The following is a 16024-nucleotide window of genomic DNA, read 5'->3' on the forward strand; positions in this document are numbered from 1 at the left end:
GGCGTAGAATCTTTCATTGAGTCGGATGTAATTTCAGGCACAATCGCCACGCCTGGCCGTTTTCCCATCGAGGATAATCGGCGTTGAGGGCTCGTCGGGGACACCTTGACCCCTGACAAAAAGTCTTCCCCGTATTGCGCTTGGGCGTTCCAGGTGGTTGCCGGAAGTGCCCATAGTGGCTATAAGGGTGAGGTTTTGGCTCTGTGGGCGACCTTCTTCGGTTGAGACCAATTAACCATCGAGATAATACCTGGTGCACTAAATCTCCTGGGCTTCGGAGGTGTCAGTGACGTATAGGCCCCCGGTCTCGGCCCGCTGCAACTCCCGCGTAAATTGACGACAATTGTTTTTGCATTTATGTCATCCTAACGCAATAAGTGCAGCCACCATTACTACAGCAAATGGCGGTTAGTCTTACGTGGTTTTGATTACACCTCAGCCCACCACCCAATCCAATACAATTTATGTTTACAACCAGGCCTGTGGCATTAGAAGAGACCAGGGCAGGGTTAGACTAGTCACTACTGTACATACGGCATACAGTAGTAAAGTACGTTACCAACAGAACCACCACGGGTCGTTTTGTTACACCGGAAGCATTTAGTTAACCCTGTCGGAAGACCCCTTTTGAGACCAGACAATTCTTCTCTCCGTAAGAGGATGAACCTTCCACGTTTAGAGAAAGCCGTTTGTAAAGGTCCCGAAACACCGAAATTAGGTACTGTTTGACCTCAACTCGGTCTTCCGGACATGATCTGCCGTCGCTCGGAAAACCAAAGTTGGATTGGACCTATACCAAACTCAATCGGCCAACCGATTGTTTATTGCGGAGAGGTCGATTTGACATGATGCTGGCGCCCAATTAGTTCAACTGTAGCGAGTCGGGCGGCGCAGGATAGATCAATTCACCACGCGCAAGTGACTTTTCCTCACGATAAACCTCGTAAGCTGTAGTGTTTAGTACCCTCCTGTATGCCTGTCGCGTCGCAGCATCCGATGATTACTTTCAGTTGATATTAATCCTGTTATACTTCGTCAATTTGAAAATTTGAGTACTGGAATTGTGGAGAAATAGGTCCTATTTTCGGTGTATGCGACGGTGGACGTTCCACTTATGTCGACCATTTTCTTTTTTCACAAACTTACGCTGTAATTGTCCAAATATCTATAAGTGCGGTGGCAGATTCTGTGCCACCTAGACTGAAAATAAGTAAACAGAGCTCACAAAGCAGTTGAATTACACCAACGAATTTTATTATCAAGACGTATGTCAGGACACTGTGCGACTCACAACGGCCGGTCTATGCGAGTCGGACTGAGTCTATTCACTTTATATACTATGTAATACTACACTATACGGCTCCTGACATCCGGATGAATACAATGAGACTAGGGCAATACAACACGTCTATAAATTTCATCGAAAGAATTGCGATTACAATATTATCAGGTCTAACTGAGTTCTACCCTCCACTTAAGATAATTACAAGTGCAAGGTGTCAGCACTAAAACGGCCGGCAGAAAGGACCGTTCTGTGAAAGTACATAAAGGAAAGGAGGACATTATACTGACTAGCGAATTTGAGGCGTTGTGACTCGAGACTAACAGTCGTCCGTCACGATAAGGTGACTCAACTTCGAGTATCGGACGTTGGATTGGTCCCCCCATAATGATGCTTCGTCCTAAAAGAAAATCGTTCTTGAAGACCCTTAAAGGCCATGATTGCTCGACCAAGTGAAAAAATCGCCCGATCTATTGAAATAAGACTTCCGATCGGACGACGGTCACAATATTGTTGCTAGCCGGAACCCATGTGCTACAAGACCCACGTATAGGCAGGCGTAGGCAGTAGGGCAGTATACTGGCAGATTAGGCACAGTAAAAGCGCCCGAAGAGACGCAGTGGCAGGTGTCATAGTAGTAATGCAACATACTGTAACGTACATTGACCCTGGCGAAAAAAAAAACGTCAAGGCTTTTGCCTCGTCACCGACACTACGAGATCGAAACGCCGATCGCCAACAAAAAAAAGGTTCTATGGCTATGATTCCCGCCTCCAACCTAACAACTATACTACATTTAACACATGTATCGGTACCAGTAAAGGAGGTAGGGAAGTAACCAAACATGAGACAGGTAGAGCATGACAGGTAGAGCAGGAAATAGCACCCGAGGGTGGGGAAAGAGCCATGGCTAGCTATCAAGCTAAAGTAGCTACCGTTAGCAAACCCAAAAAGAGTGTAGGCAACTGTCGAGTTACAGTCGCTAAGAGAAGGAGAGTTGTGAGTGCTTAAGCTGTAGTAACGTGTGATTACAACGTCAGGCAGTTGCCGTGATCAAGAGTTTTAAAACGATTGATTAAGTTTAGATAATAAGCTATCAGCAACAGAACAGGCACACAAGATACCCGGAGGAGACAACAACAACAACAACAACCGGAAGTTACAACATGCTTACCGCAGTAGTGGTCCGAGTAACTCAGCAGAATCTGAGAAGAGCAGCACCAGCTGCAAAGAGCTGTGCCTTTTACTGTTTACTTCACTGTTTCCCTTCATTACAACAGCTAAATAGAGATCAAGGCTGCTACGTTTTAACCACACACACCTCTACATACATCGAACTGCCCGATTATTCCCCCTATTACTCGTTTTATGCAGGAGATGTCCGGTCACCAGGGCACATGATGTTTGTGTGTGTGTGTGTTTGCAATTTCTTATTTATTTATTTTTCGTTTGTTAATTATGGGGAATGATTGTGTTAAGAGGTAGTTGAGCTGTTTATATTTGGGTCGGATTTTTATGTTGACAATGTGGTTTGGAGTTTAATTGTGTCAACTGTTGACGGTAAGCCTGGTGGGAGGGGCTATGTATTCAAAAGGGACAGGGTTTGGCCCTGGAGGTGTTCACTCGGGAGAATGTTGCAGTGAAGGCAACAGCTGGGACGTGTTCGGGAGATTGTTGCAGAGAAGGCAACAGCAGAACACGTTTACTCTCCATGAGTGATGGACGGCCTGATTTGGACTTTTATTTTGTTTGTTTAAGTTGTGCGGTTTCGCAATTTTTTTGTTGCTGTAATAATTAAGTTTTGGAGCTTAAACAACTGACTAAGCCAATGTTTCGAATGGACAAATAGAACCCCGTCACACACACACACACACAGGCGACCGGACATCTTCTTCAAAAACTAGTAATATGGCGTAATAATTGAGCAGTTCGATGTGTCTAACCATAAGAAAGTATCTTGTGCGAACAAGAAAGTATATCTTGCGCACGAGAAAGTATATCGTTCGCAAAAGATACTATTTTTTTTCCATTAACCTTTAGGGGTTCCATAACATTTAAATAAATTCTGAATTATATTTTTGTTTAACCTTCATTTCAGCATCTAAGCCAAAGAGCAAAACATGAAAATTAAAATGAAATTACATTTACATTATTTTCTCTAGTTTTGGGATGATCCATGATGGTGAGGGGAACCCTTGTCGCAAGACAGAGGGCAACATCATGTCTCCCACTCTGGCGGGAAACAACGGGGTCTTCTTCTGGTCCACCTGCAGTCGACAGTACCTCAGCCGCTTTCTTGGGTAGGCCTTTACTGCCTTGCGCCAGTGCACAAACAAATAATAAAATGTTTTAGTCGGCTGTCGTTGCTCTCTTCCTGACTGACACGGGTGATTTGTTGTTTTCACCAGAACAGCCCAGGCATCCTGTCTGGTGGACGAACCGAGGCAGATTGGTCAGTACAAATACCCAGAACAACTTCCTGGGCAGCTGTACAACGCAGACACGCAGTGCAAGTGGCAGTTTGGCTCCAAGGCCAAACTGTGTAGCCTTGATTTTGTCAAGGTAAGATATTCAGTTAATGCATTATTAGCATAATTTAAAGTTGCTATTGTCATACATTTCTACATTAACAATGGAAAAGGGTTCATTATTGACAAATCATTATATGACTCTGTACTGCCATGAAGCTATGCAGAGCTTTTCTAAAACCTTAAACCAAAACAATGCAATTAAATATGGTTAGCTGCCGACAGCTCTGTTTCGGTTCAATGTCACTGTTCTTATTGATAATATTTTGGCTGCAGCAGCTTGCAGTCCCGGTTTAACATGAACCCCAACATTCCTAAGTCAAGCATTGTTCACATGTCCCTTTACCTAAACCAAGACGCACTAGATGAGCCTGCACTAATGAGACGGAGCACCCTTTACAGCGCTAACGATGCAGTGCTAAATTGGCACTTTATTAATTAGCATGATCTTTGCACAACCACCTCGAACCCCCCTCACATTTGACCCACCATTGAAATGCATTCCATGAATTGAATGGGAATCCCAAGCCTTCTGGGTCCCCCCCCCCCCAACAGAAGCCTTCTGGGTCTTGGTATAACCCTTTATGTTGGGTGTATTGAATGATGTTGATTCACATGTAAATGCTCTTTAAAATACTAGGGGTATACCATTCAGGGATATAATTGCTGGGAAATCGACTTTACCGAATCGTATATATTACATATTAGCACACATGACATCACCCTGGCTATTGACGACGTCCCTAACTCCCAGCTATGTTTCCCTTAAAAGAAGATCAAATACTACATCTGCATTTCTTAGGACTGTGGGTGGTAAATTAACCTACACGCTAGTTAACAGTGGATTTAGGCTGCTTTTCACAATTGTTTTTATTGTCCACGATAGGCTCATGTAGAATGATTTTTAAAGCATGCTGGTATGGCTGTCAACCACCTGCTTTGGATCAGAGAATGGGGACAAAGACTCAAACACACACCAGAGCGGTCTCTCCTGCCTTTCCCCCTCCCTCCTTTCTAGTTTCTCTCCCGTTGCCAGTTGCTGTTGGGCGGGTTGCCAGACTATGCCGCCTGTCTTTCGACCCTGGCTCTCCCTCTGTGCTCGCTCTGTCTCTGTATTGTTGGGTCAGATGACACATACAATTATAGGCCATTTCATTAAAGAAGTACAGTGATTAGATTTGACACCGGGGCTTTGTGGAGAAGCTTACCAGCGTGATGGTGGTCCTGGCAGGAAGCAGGTGCTCGCGGGTCAAGGAAGGGGAGTTACACGGTGCCAAGAGGCTGTCCGACTACAGTAATAAGATACAAAATACCATATCTGATAAGACATCTCATACTGTGTGTGTGTTTGACTTGTTTGACAGGACATCTGCAAGTCGCTGTGGTGCCATCGCACAGGGCACCGGTGCGAGACCAAGTTCATGCCTGCTGCAGAAGGCACCAGCTGTGGCCCTGACATGGTGAGGAATTGTCTTCTTGCTCCACAGCAGCCACTCATTCTACTTCCTGCACTTTTAATCACTGTCTCATTGATTAGAGAATACAAAAGAGAATGGGGCAAAAACCTTTGAATATTTAAGAGATGCAGATGGTAGAAACAGCTAATCAGTCATGTGAGTTTATTTGCTTGGTCGTTACTCAATCGGTGAAGGAGTTTCAAGATCACATTGAGCACCTCAACCTTTTTTTGACCAAAAACAGCACCTAACAACATTTTGAAAAATACACTTAGCTATGCTTACTTTCAGAAAGTTTGAAAGAAGGTTGATGCCACCTATGACTCCTACTGTCATTCAAGGAATTAGAAATACTCAGGCCACCCATCACATTGTCTAGTTATTATACTTTTGATTGGTTAGCTTGATTCATGAGCTTTAGAGGTGTTCATTAACATAAAGTTAGACAGAGCCATGATAACTGTTTACACATAGATTTGAATCTTTCTGATACGCTAAGCTAGCAGACTACATATGGTAGCTTTATATTTACTGTACAGATATGAGAGTGGAATCAAAGTTATCATATACATTTTAGCAAAAAAGATAATTTTCCCCTAAATTTCGTAACTTCCAGAGAAACTTGAACTTCTTCAAACTACTGCTCCATCTTAGTTCCTACATGGTCATGACCAAATACAAGGGGCCAAAATGGGTTTTCTCTGGAACGTGGCTGGCATTACCCTTAAGGTTAAGATTAGTTCAGTCATCCAGGAGGGACTCTGATTAGCGCCGCAGCTTCTTCGCGTAGAAAGCAGCCAGTTGCGGTGATTCACGGACCTGGTAAGGATGCCAGCTGGCAACCCTAGGAAGGTCTTCAAGGCACGTCCAGCTGGGAGGAGACCGAGGGGCAGACCCAGGAACGGGTGGAGGAGATACACAGTATGTCCATGCTGGCCTGGGAGCACCTTGGAATCCCCCAGTCAGAGCTGGTTGTTGTGGCCAGGGAAAGGGAAGTTTGGGGCCCTCTGCTGGAACTGTTTCCCCCGCGGCTTGACTCGGGATAAGCAGTTGACGATGGATGGATGGACCAAACTTCCCCCTTCCAAAAAATTCAAGAGGAAATGAGGACAAAACATAAATGTACCCCTAAACTATCAGATGGAAACAATCATCACAGTTTAAAGACAGACTTCCTGATTCAACCATGATCTGATCGGTGATCGCACACACATTTCAGGTGGTTTATATAAGTCGTGCTTTGGTGTCTGTTGACATGGTGTTCCCAGATCCCAGTGTTTAATTCAGTGACTAAAGTGTGTGTGTGTGTGTGTGTGTGTGTGTGTGTGTGTGTGTGTGTGTGTGTGTGTGTGTGTTGGCTGTAGCTGGAGAGTATGGGTGTCCACTTGTCCACTGTCCAGGTGTGGGGCTGGGCATTTGTCCAAACCAGGAAACTCCAATGCCTCTGATAAGAAAACTATTCCTGCACGTCTTTTCTTTCCTCTTCATTCATTTAATTCTCTCTCCGTTTCCCTCCAGTGGTGTCAGCGAGGGCAGTGTGTTAAACACGGGGAGCACGGCCCTAGGGCGGTCCACGGCCAGTGGTCGACCTGGTCTCAGTGGTCCGACTGCTCCAGGACCTGTGGGCGGGGGATCATGTACAGGGAGCGCTCCTGCAACAACCCGAGGTATACACACTCACAAACACTCACAGAGTGGGGCAGGAATGAGTCCTAAAACACGGGAATGAGTAGGTATGTTCCCACATCCATTTATCTTGTCTCAAATTCAATGGTTGTTTAAAGCATTTTTGGTTGGATGCCTAAAATAAGGTCTTTAACGGTTTATACAAGCTTAAAATATTTTGACAGAATACTTCAGTAAATGGAGTACTGGTGAATGTACAAAGCCGTTATGTCTCTTAAAAATGTGGATGCTAACAAATGACTCACTCACACCAAACATTGGCCACCTTTAGCTTAGCGTTGTTGATGTGAAAGCTAACATCACGTGTCATTCAACGGTGATGTTAGCCTAACGTTAGCATTTTAGTTCTGGCGATTGCTCTTAGGCTTCAGAAATCATAAAAGTGGTTTTAGTATGTGGAGACTATCCTGCTGAACAACAACATGCAAGTATCATAAACTTGTTTTTGCCACAGATTAGATTTTCTGCAACATGCCGAAATCCAATGGTAAAATCCCGTTAGCTTTTTGCTCAGGGATCCCTTCGATGCTAACTTCTGGGTCTGCCTACAAAAATATGTTATCAAGACACCACTCCATTATCTCATTGTTCAACATCTCCTTTTTAAAATGCTATTCAGGGGATAATACATCCCTAAAATGACCATTTGAATGTTGGTTTCCCTGTGTCTTTCATTTGTAAATAAAATGTTTTTCCTCATATAGTCTTTTTCAAATCCTATTTCTCCAGTATAATACATTTTTAAAACACTTCCTTATTAACTGTTTCACACTTGTGAAAATACTAAATGAGACTTGGACGATATTGCATTATTTGTGTGAGAACCGGATGTCTGTAGTTATACGAGTCCTCCATTTACTTGAAATTGTCAACAATTTTCTCAGTTTTTGTAATCGTTACTGGTCGTGGAGGCATGCAATAAAACAAAGTCTTCTTAAAGAATTCAAGGTAACACAAGACGAGTAATTTATATACAAATGATGAGTTTGTGAGTATATTATTCTTTGACTTGCCAAACAGATGACAAAGTGATTCATTTTGTCATGTGTCTGCTTCCACTGTGAAAACCTGAGTAGTGCTTTTGGGTTAGAAAGCATTTCCTTAAGGTCCGTTCCTTAGTGAACACCTGAAAGCGCTGTCAGCGCACACACACACACACACACACACACACACACACACACACACACACACACACACACACACACACACACACACGATAACGGCTCTCATCAGTCAGACTGACAGCCCAGACAGACAGACTATCTCTCCCCGTGCTCCAGACGAGGAAACCCTCCTAATAGCATGCTCTTTTCTTTGAAAGCTGCCAAGACGGTCAGCAAACGTCCCCTATCGCGGCTCACTCACATAAACATAACTGCATAATTCTGCAGAAGCACATCCCACAGTGAATATCCATTTGTTGGTGAAGGGCTCTGTGCATGTCATTACAGGCGTCTGATACAGCATTAGTTTTAATGTGTCCTAGCATACGTACAACCCCTACTGTTGTTCCCTAGAACACTTCGGCTGATTTATTAGATGTTTTTAGGACTTTATTTTACTTTCTTACAATTAGTAACTAGATTTGTTGTTATGTCACAAATCTACAATCAACCGATGTATTGTCCCGGTAAGTTAGTGTGCCCCAACACTGGCCCTTTAAATGTAATACAGGAAAAGCAGGACTTTTGCAATTGGATATTTAGAGAAAAGATTAATTTTCGGATCAATTTCAGTCCCTTCTGCATTAAATATGTCCTATGTGTAAACCAGACGCCAAACATTTTATACAGAGATTCTTGGACAGACTGACATTAAATGGAATGCATTGTTTGAACAAGTTGTCGTCATTAAGGGTTTAAAGTCCTTGAGGAATGATTTTACGCTAACCATTCGCTCCATACTGTAACTCAAATAGTCCTGAAGTGGATGGTGGAACCAATTAGCTGTGCCATGGCCAATCAAAAAGAAGAAATGTCCACAGAAATTCCTAAATACTACCGCTAGAGTATTACTAATTTGTGTTTCTAGCCAGTTGTCAAGAGGATTTTAGCACTCTTGATATTTCATATTTAAAAGTGAGGTTGAATTGATGTTTTAATTAGCAAGGTGTCTATTGTAAAGCATATTTCATGAAAAATGTGTCAATGGCTCCACAGCAGTATGAGGACAGCAATAGGCGCTTTCACACCAAGTACGTTGCCGTACTTAGTTCCCAGTACTTAGTTCATCTGAAGTCCTTAGTTCTGATTAACTATTGCCACTTACGCAGAGCTGATATTCAAAAGAGACCTATTATGCTTTTTGGGGATTTCCCTTTTCCTGTAATGTGTTATTAAGGTTTTATTGAATCCATAAGCACACAAACAATAGGGGCGTGAAATCCTATAATTTAATTTTTTTAGTTATTTTTTTATAAAAAGGTGCTTGGATTTTGAAGGCAGTGCTTCAAACTGCTTAAAATTGTCAAGTCCACCCATCTGAAGAAAGAAGTACGAAACATAATGTTGGTTGTTTAGCACAATAATTATTCTTCAATGGGATGAAATAATCAGTATACCATATATACTGTATTAACATGTTGCAGTTTACCACAGTTGTAAATTGCTGGGAAACCTTGAGAATTCCTCTTGGAATGCTTAAAAAGTGCTTTAAATTGAAAAGTTGTTAGAATATAAGCAGACTCTTATACCACACTAAAAAGGATCATGACTAATGGCTTACATCCAAGGCCACTGCACCACCTGAGGCCTGTACTATGAAGCAGGATTTTCGCTTAGCCGGCTAACTTCAGGGATAACTCTGGGTTTCCGGTCCTACGAAGCTGGTTCTCTTTTTAGCAGGCTAGATCTCCATGGTAACTTATGCTGAGCGGCTAACCTGCTCCGGAGCAGGTTAGGTTGCAGGCTAAGAGCTCAACTCAGTGAAAGCACTGCCTGCTGACCAATCAGAGCTCAGTGTGCGGAGTTTAAAGCGATCAAGTCATATTACAGGAGAAAGGAAATACAGAAAAACTGCCGTTGCAGGAAAGACAGCCGGCAAAAATCACCGACTGTGTGAACGTGAACATTAATAGAATATCACCTCCCATCTTCAGAGCAATCTGACTATTATAACATTAGCGTTAAGAAAGCTTACTTAAATATCTGCCACAACATAAGTAACCGGATCAGAGTAACATTAAGTACAGTCCGCGGCATATCACATCATAATGTATCATATATCTCCTTATCTGAGTCAGCTGAGCCGTATCTGGCCGTGCAACACTCAGTATGCAGAAGTATTATTTTAAGCAACACATTAAGTTGACGAAACACTCGAGACAAATGTAATTAAAGTCAGATCGTGTCTTAGACGGGGCAGTGATATCATAGACCTGTTAATGTACGCATTCAAACACTTTTTCTTTTACCAGCTGTATTCACCTTGCAGACGCAACTATGTGGCTTTTTATCCTGGATAAAGTGTTTAAGTCATGGATGTTGAAAGTTTAACGTCTTCATATTTGTCTAATTATATAGTTGACTTTTCATTCAGGAAGTTTGACGCTGCGCTGTCAGTACGCTTGTCCATGTTTGTGATTGGTCGAATGCTCCAAATACCACCCCTTTCATGTGAACACGCACCTAACTAGATAGGACACGGCTGGCTTGAGCGATCCACTTGATAACCCGCGTCGTTGTACCGTTTAGCGAGAGCGCGTATGTTTTGGATTAGGCCAACCGGCTAACTCAAACATATCCATGTTAGGTTGAACCAGCTTCGTAGTACAGGCCTCTGATTGGAAGAGTAACTTCATCACAACCAATCTGCTGTTTGGGTTGTACTGTTAATGACGCTTTAATTGAGAAATTAGTCATAGTAGGTTAGATCATGGGGGCATGTCACATTTAATCCTACATTTGTGTTGTGTAAGTGCAGGTGAGATTACAAGGATACTAGGGACACATTTGCTCTCTTAATAACTGCTGCCCTTGAGTACTGTCTTCTAGCAAATTAGAGTTGACATGTAGGACTTGAATATTAGAATGACTTCATACCATCCTGTTGTCATTAACAAAACAGAAATGGTTGTTAATCAAACACAAAGGAGCCTGCACAGAGTCAACGTAGGACAAAATAAAAGGTGTAGCTGAATAATCTTTGACTGATCATATTTGGAAAAGCATGTGTTATTAATAGCACTACTGATGCCGTTGTTTTATTCAAATGTTCCAGCGAGTGACGAAAAAGCAAAGCATGAAGAAATTAACCTAAAGCAGCTAAATGGAATTCAGCCCATGATTCATTCCAATATGTACACCTGTGCTCTTCCTGTTGTGACATGTCAAAATGTCTATTTGATACACAGCCTCAAGAAATTATAGTTTAATTAAAACAGTCAGTGCTCATTAACCAACTGACATTTCAACTCCTTACTGAGGTTCAAGCTAGGTTTCTTTTTCAGAAACAAGTCCTGTTTCTCACTTGAGGCCAGAAAATGTCTAGTTTCTGTGACCTTTTTACCTGTGCTGGACTGATTTATATGAGTGCACCTGCCTATTACCTGCACAAGTTAGATGCCGCCTATCACAGTGCACTGAGATTTGCTACTAATTGTAAAGCACTTACTCATCACTGTACCCTGTATGCCAGGGCAGGTTTGCCTTCACTTACTGTACGGAGGCTCAGTCATTGGTACATGTTCATCTATAAAGCCATGTTGGGTAAACTACCACCTAACATCTTCTCACTGATCTCACAGAGCGTTGCAGGTAGCTATTGCCTAAGATCACATGATGTGGTTTTGTTACTTGTGCCAAGTGCAAGGACTGACTTAGGTACGAAAGCTTTTATGTGCTTGGAACAGTCTTAAAGAAGTTTTGAAACTGAGCAATTTGGTTCCACTGCATGTTTTAAAGCTCGGATAGGTGCAATGCTATTTGATACTGTTGGTACTTGTCAATGTCGATAGGCATGTAAATGTAGCCCTGTAAATATGATGTATGATGTCCTTTATTGTTTTCTGTTGTTTTCTGTTTCATGTCGTAACCTACGTGGTGCAGGTTGTTTTGTGTTTCATGTCGGAACCTACTTGGTGCAGGTTGTTTTATGTTTCATGTCGTAACCTACTTGATGCAGATCTCCCTTGAAAAAGAGATTGATGATCTCAGTAGGACCACCTGGTTAAATAAAGGTTTGAAAGGAAATGAGACTTATGGGCTGTCTTTAGTGTTTTACCTTGAATTGCATTCATAGCCAATGGTACCAACAGTGTCCAAAAGGTCTGTTATGTCCACGCTCCCAACTCATTGCTTCTATAAGCCAATGGGTAATGCAGTCTGGTTTCAGTGATGCATTTAAGAAAAGAGGGTTCCTGTTGGTTCATCATATGCCTAAAGTTGAGGTCTAGTCCTCTAAAACTAACCTTAATGGATTGTAACGTTTCCCAAACGCTAGCTGAGAAGGGCAGTAACAAAAGATTACATACCCCGGGGAGTCAGTGGTTAAAAAAAAAACTCTCCTCGTCTGGATTTAGAGAAATTAACCTTTGCAATAAAGAAAGCCTACTTATTATGCAGGATATGATTTTATCGTATATAAAGCTTCTTGCTTTGTAAATCACTGTTAACATGTCCATTTACATACATTTTTTTTGTTATGTTATTCTCCCTTCATTCTTTTGAATACTAGAAAAATGTGTAACGTCGTTTGCTGGAAAACTAAATTTTAACAAAAATATTGGTAAAAAAATAACCCAGGGCAAAAGAACAGGAGCTAACTGATTTGTAAAACCAAAATACTTTGTTTAAAAACTCTGAAATAAAAAATGTTCACCAGCCGATACAAAAGTTAAGATAAGGAACACTTTCTTGAAATTAAAACAGAGGGTGGAAATGGGTCAACCAGATAAATTAAATAAGGAAAGTTACAAGCCAGCAACTGGTTAAATGTTGTTCATTAGTGATGTTATGTATTGCGCCGAGGCTTCGGAGCGTGTGTCGAGTAATCCCCAAAGCTTTTTGTGAAGCTTGCATCGAGGCTTGTATCGTTTTGGGCCAGTGACGTCACCGATGACAAACAAAGCCTCGCTGCCCCTCAATACCACGTGACTGCTTTAGTTAGTGCTTTAGATCGGTTGAAACACAACGCTCTGATAACGCTCATCAATACTGATGGTCAGGATCAGGATGTATTTATTATACATCGAACGATATTACCCCTCCTGTACCCGGGCCCGGTGACACAATGGAATTAACAGAAAAAAAGGCCTTTGCCCACCTAACCATTGTTTTTGATGGGTGAACCTCCCATTGATTGATGTCAGACATCTCATTTAGTTTTTCTACACCTCACACTCTCCGAAACCACACACCCCTTCAAAAGAAAAGCCCTATAGATGTAATGCTACTTGAACTTATACTACTACGTACATCTGATATGTAACTCCTTCAGCCTACTTTCAGCTGCACAAACTATTCAACTATTAACTTATTCAGCTATTTCAGGACATCAAGGCTATACATGTTGTTGTTTATACCTATTTTTAAACCTTTTCTTTTAAATATTAAGCTTTTTCTGCATTTTTGTAGCTAAAAGCAGCTACCATTCAGCTAATAACATATTCAGCTTTTTCTGCATTTTCAGCTAAATTCAGCCCTAAATGTTCACAGTTTACAGCATTCGCACGCATTTTCTGCAGGAAATGCATTTTCTAGTTGTTCACTTCATGTTCACCCCGTTTCTTTTTACAAAATTTGCATTAAAAACAAAGAGCAGACAGACGCCTATACTTAGCTTTTAGAATTAAAAAAACTCAAGTTAATGGTATTGAAGTTCACCACTGTCCAATGGAAAAGCGACACATTTATTTATTATAGGTCTCTGCATACGAGCATTGGAAAAACGATAGCTCTATGACTTATCATACTTCCTTACATGAATGGAGTTAATGCGAGAATGGATTATTTGGCTGAAACTCTCCAAGCTTTGAATCCATGTTTTGATACTGATGTGTGTTTTGGTGGGTCTCTGTTTGCTTTTGGAGGAGAGCAGTGAAGCTGGTGGCTGTCTGTGACAAGAGCTATCAGACTGCTATCTTCCTGACTTTGATGACTACAGGTGACAGAAGATGATGGGCAGCAAACCATATTTTGGATTTGACATTCAGATCAGGTGGATAAGAAGTACAGAGGCAGGGGCTTCAGAAGGCATTGACAAAGACCGTCTGTGGTCCTGACTATCTGCTGGAGCCCTGCCTTCGTGTATATTGAACAAATTGATACTTTGGACTAACTTAAAACATTTTCGCTAATTTGTTACAGCACATTTTTTTAGTTTATTCCTACTTAATTTTTTGACCTAACATTTTTTATTTGAGTCAAGTAAAAAATATTGCTTCCGTCTAAGATATATATTTACATTAAAAAAAGTAATAAGATGATTCATTCTGAAGACCGCACAACATTTATTACTTTGTTATAACTTAATTTTTCCTTTTGGACTAACCTCATATTTATATTAGTTCTGAGTAGTTTTTAAGTTTGTGAAAACTAATTAAAAAAAATACTTAATTTTGTTGAAGGCAATATGTTTTATTATAGCTTAAAATATTTTCTTTTAGTACAAAGCAAAAACTTTAATGTACATCAATACAATACTGTGTTTTGTTTACTGTAAACAAATTACATTTGCTTTAAACTTATAACACTTTGTTTAGCTCAGTTCACATAAATACAGGAATATTCTCTTCAAAAGACCTTAACATTTATTGGGATGTCTTTAAAATATGCTTCACCTATTCTGTTTTATAAAATACAATATTTTTTTAATTAAAAATCAATAAATCAATAAATTAATACAATTAATTGAGTAAATTATGCAACCAATTTGCACTTATGTAAAAAATAAATAAAAGTCAATCAAGATCACTTTGACTTTTTTTTTTTTACAAAACTCTCCTGTAGCCTGTCACGGCTTGGCTCTCAGCCATAACAAACGCAGCGATGAGACGACGACGTGAGTATGGAAAAAAGAGGAGTTTATTCACGCTCCCCAAAACAACCGACCACCAAACAGGGTTAACAAGCTCTATGCAGGAGGATAGCTGTTCCGGGCTGCTCTCCTCCTGCATAGAGCTTGTTAACCCTGTTTGGTGGTCGGTTGTTTTGGGGAGCGTGAATAAACTCCTCTTTTTTCCATACNAATGCTTCAAGTGTAAATATGCCGGATTTTAGCTTTGAGCTAATTTCCATCCGCAGTCCCTCACATACAACATATAAGAACATGACATTTATAAAGATAGCAAAAATAAATACATGATATGCAAAAAGAGCAAGAGCAGCATATACAAGTATTTACCACATGGCAGTACAATGTAGCAGCTACGACATATAAAGTGCAAGAAAAGATAAAAGAGCTACATAAAGTGCAAGAGGAGATACCCCTGTGTGAAAGTGCATTTAGCGGTGATTGCACGTCTGTTTGTTTCTCAACCATTCTTTTAGTTGACCTTTAAAGCTATTGAGAGTGGGACAATCCCGTATCTCAGTTGGGAGGCTATTCCACAATGAGCTGCCTTTAATGGAGAGGACATTCAGTAAAATGCTGACTTACTTCAGGGTTTTAGGACGTGTCACTGTGGCACTCTATAGGTGGACGTTTTAGAATGCAATATCAAGACAGAGACATTGGAGATGCACTAGTCAACCTGACATCCTCTGCTGACCTTGAAGATTTGAAAACTATCAAGGTCATCCCAATACCTGATGATGGTGTCCAAGAATACAACTTTACCGTCTGTGAAGAACCAGCGTCTGCTCAATCAGACGATACTGACATCTTGTCCACACCCTTCAGCTCAGTCTCTACAAGAACTCGTATCTGGTTGAAATTATTGAACTGACACAAAAGGCCAACCTTGTTCAAAGATTGCAATGCTACAGATTGAACTGCATTTTTCGTTGCTTAATTGCTTTGGCCTCTGTATGTTTCATATGAAGTTAAAAAAGAATGTGATTTCACAGATTCTGGTTATGCTACTTAAACCCTTCTTAATGGCCAATACATGTTTATCTGAAGTTGTAATTAAG

The 16024-nt window shown here is 41.1% G+C and overlaps 1 protein-coding gene across 1 annotated transcript in view; it reads left to right on the forward strand.

Annotated features, from left to right (window-relative positions):
• Window positions 1-3450: 3450 nt before the first annotated feature.
• Window positions 3451-16024, forward strand: part of LOC104966418 (A disintegrin and metalloproteinase with thrombospondin motifs 18-like) — a 16011-nt gene continuing 3437 nt past the window's right edge. Inside the window, exons 1-4 of the mRNA XM_010795605.1 lie at window positions 3451-3582; window positions 3691-3844; window positions 5175-5270; window positions 6786-6934. Of these exons, the coding sequence (XP_010793907.1) occupies window positions 3452-3582; window positions 3691-3844; window positions 5175-5270; window positions 6786-6934 (530 nt within the window). The 5' untranslated portion in view covers window position 3451. The remainder of the gene's footprint in view (window positions 3583-3690; window positions 3845-5174; window positions 5271-6785; window positions 6935-16024) is intronic.

This window comes from Notothenia coriiceps, unplaced genomic scaffold (genome assembly GCF_000735185.1).
Source record: "Notothenia coriiceps isolate Sejong01 unplaced genomic scaffold, NC01 NC01_scaffold00037246, whole genome shotgun sequence".
In the NCBI taxonomy this organism is placed as follows: domain Eukaryota; kingdom Metazoa; phylum Chordata; class Actinopteri; order Perciformes; family Nototheniidae; genus Notothenia; species Notothenia coriiceps.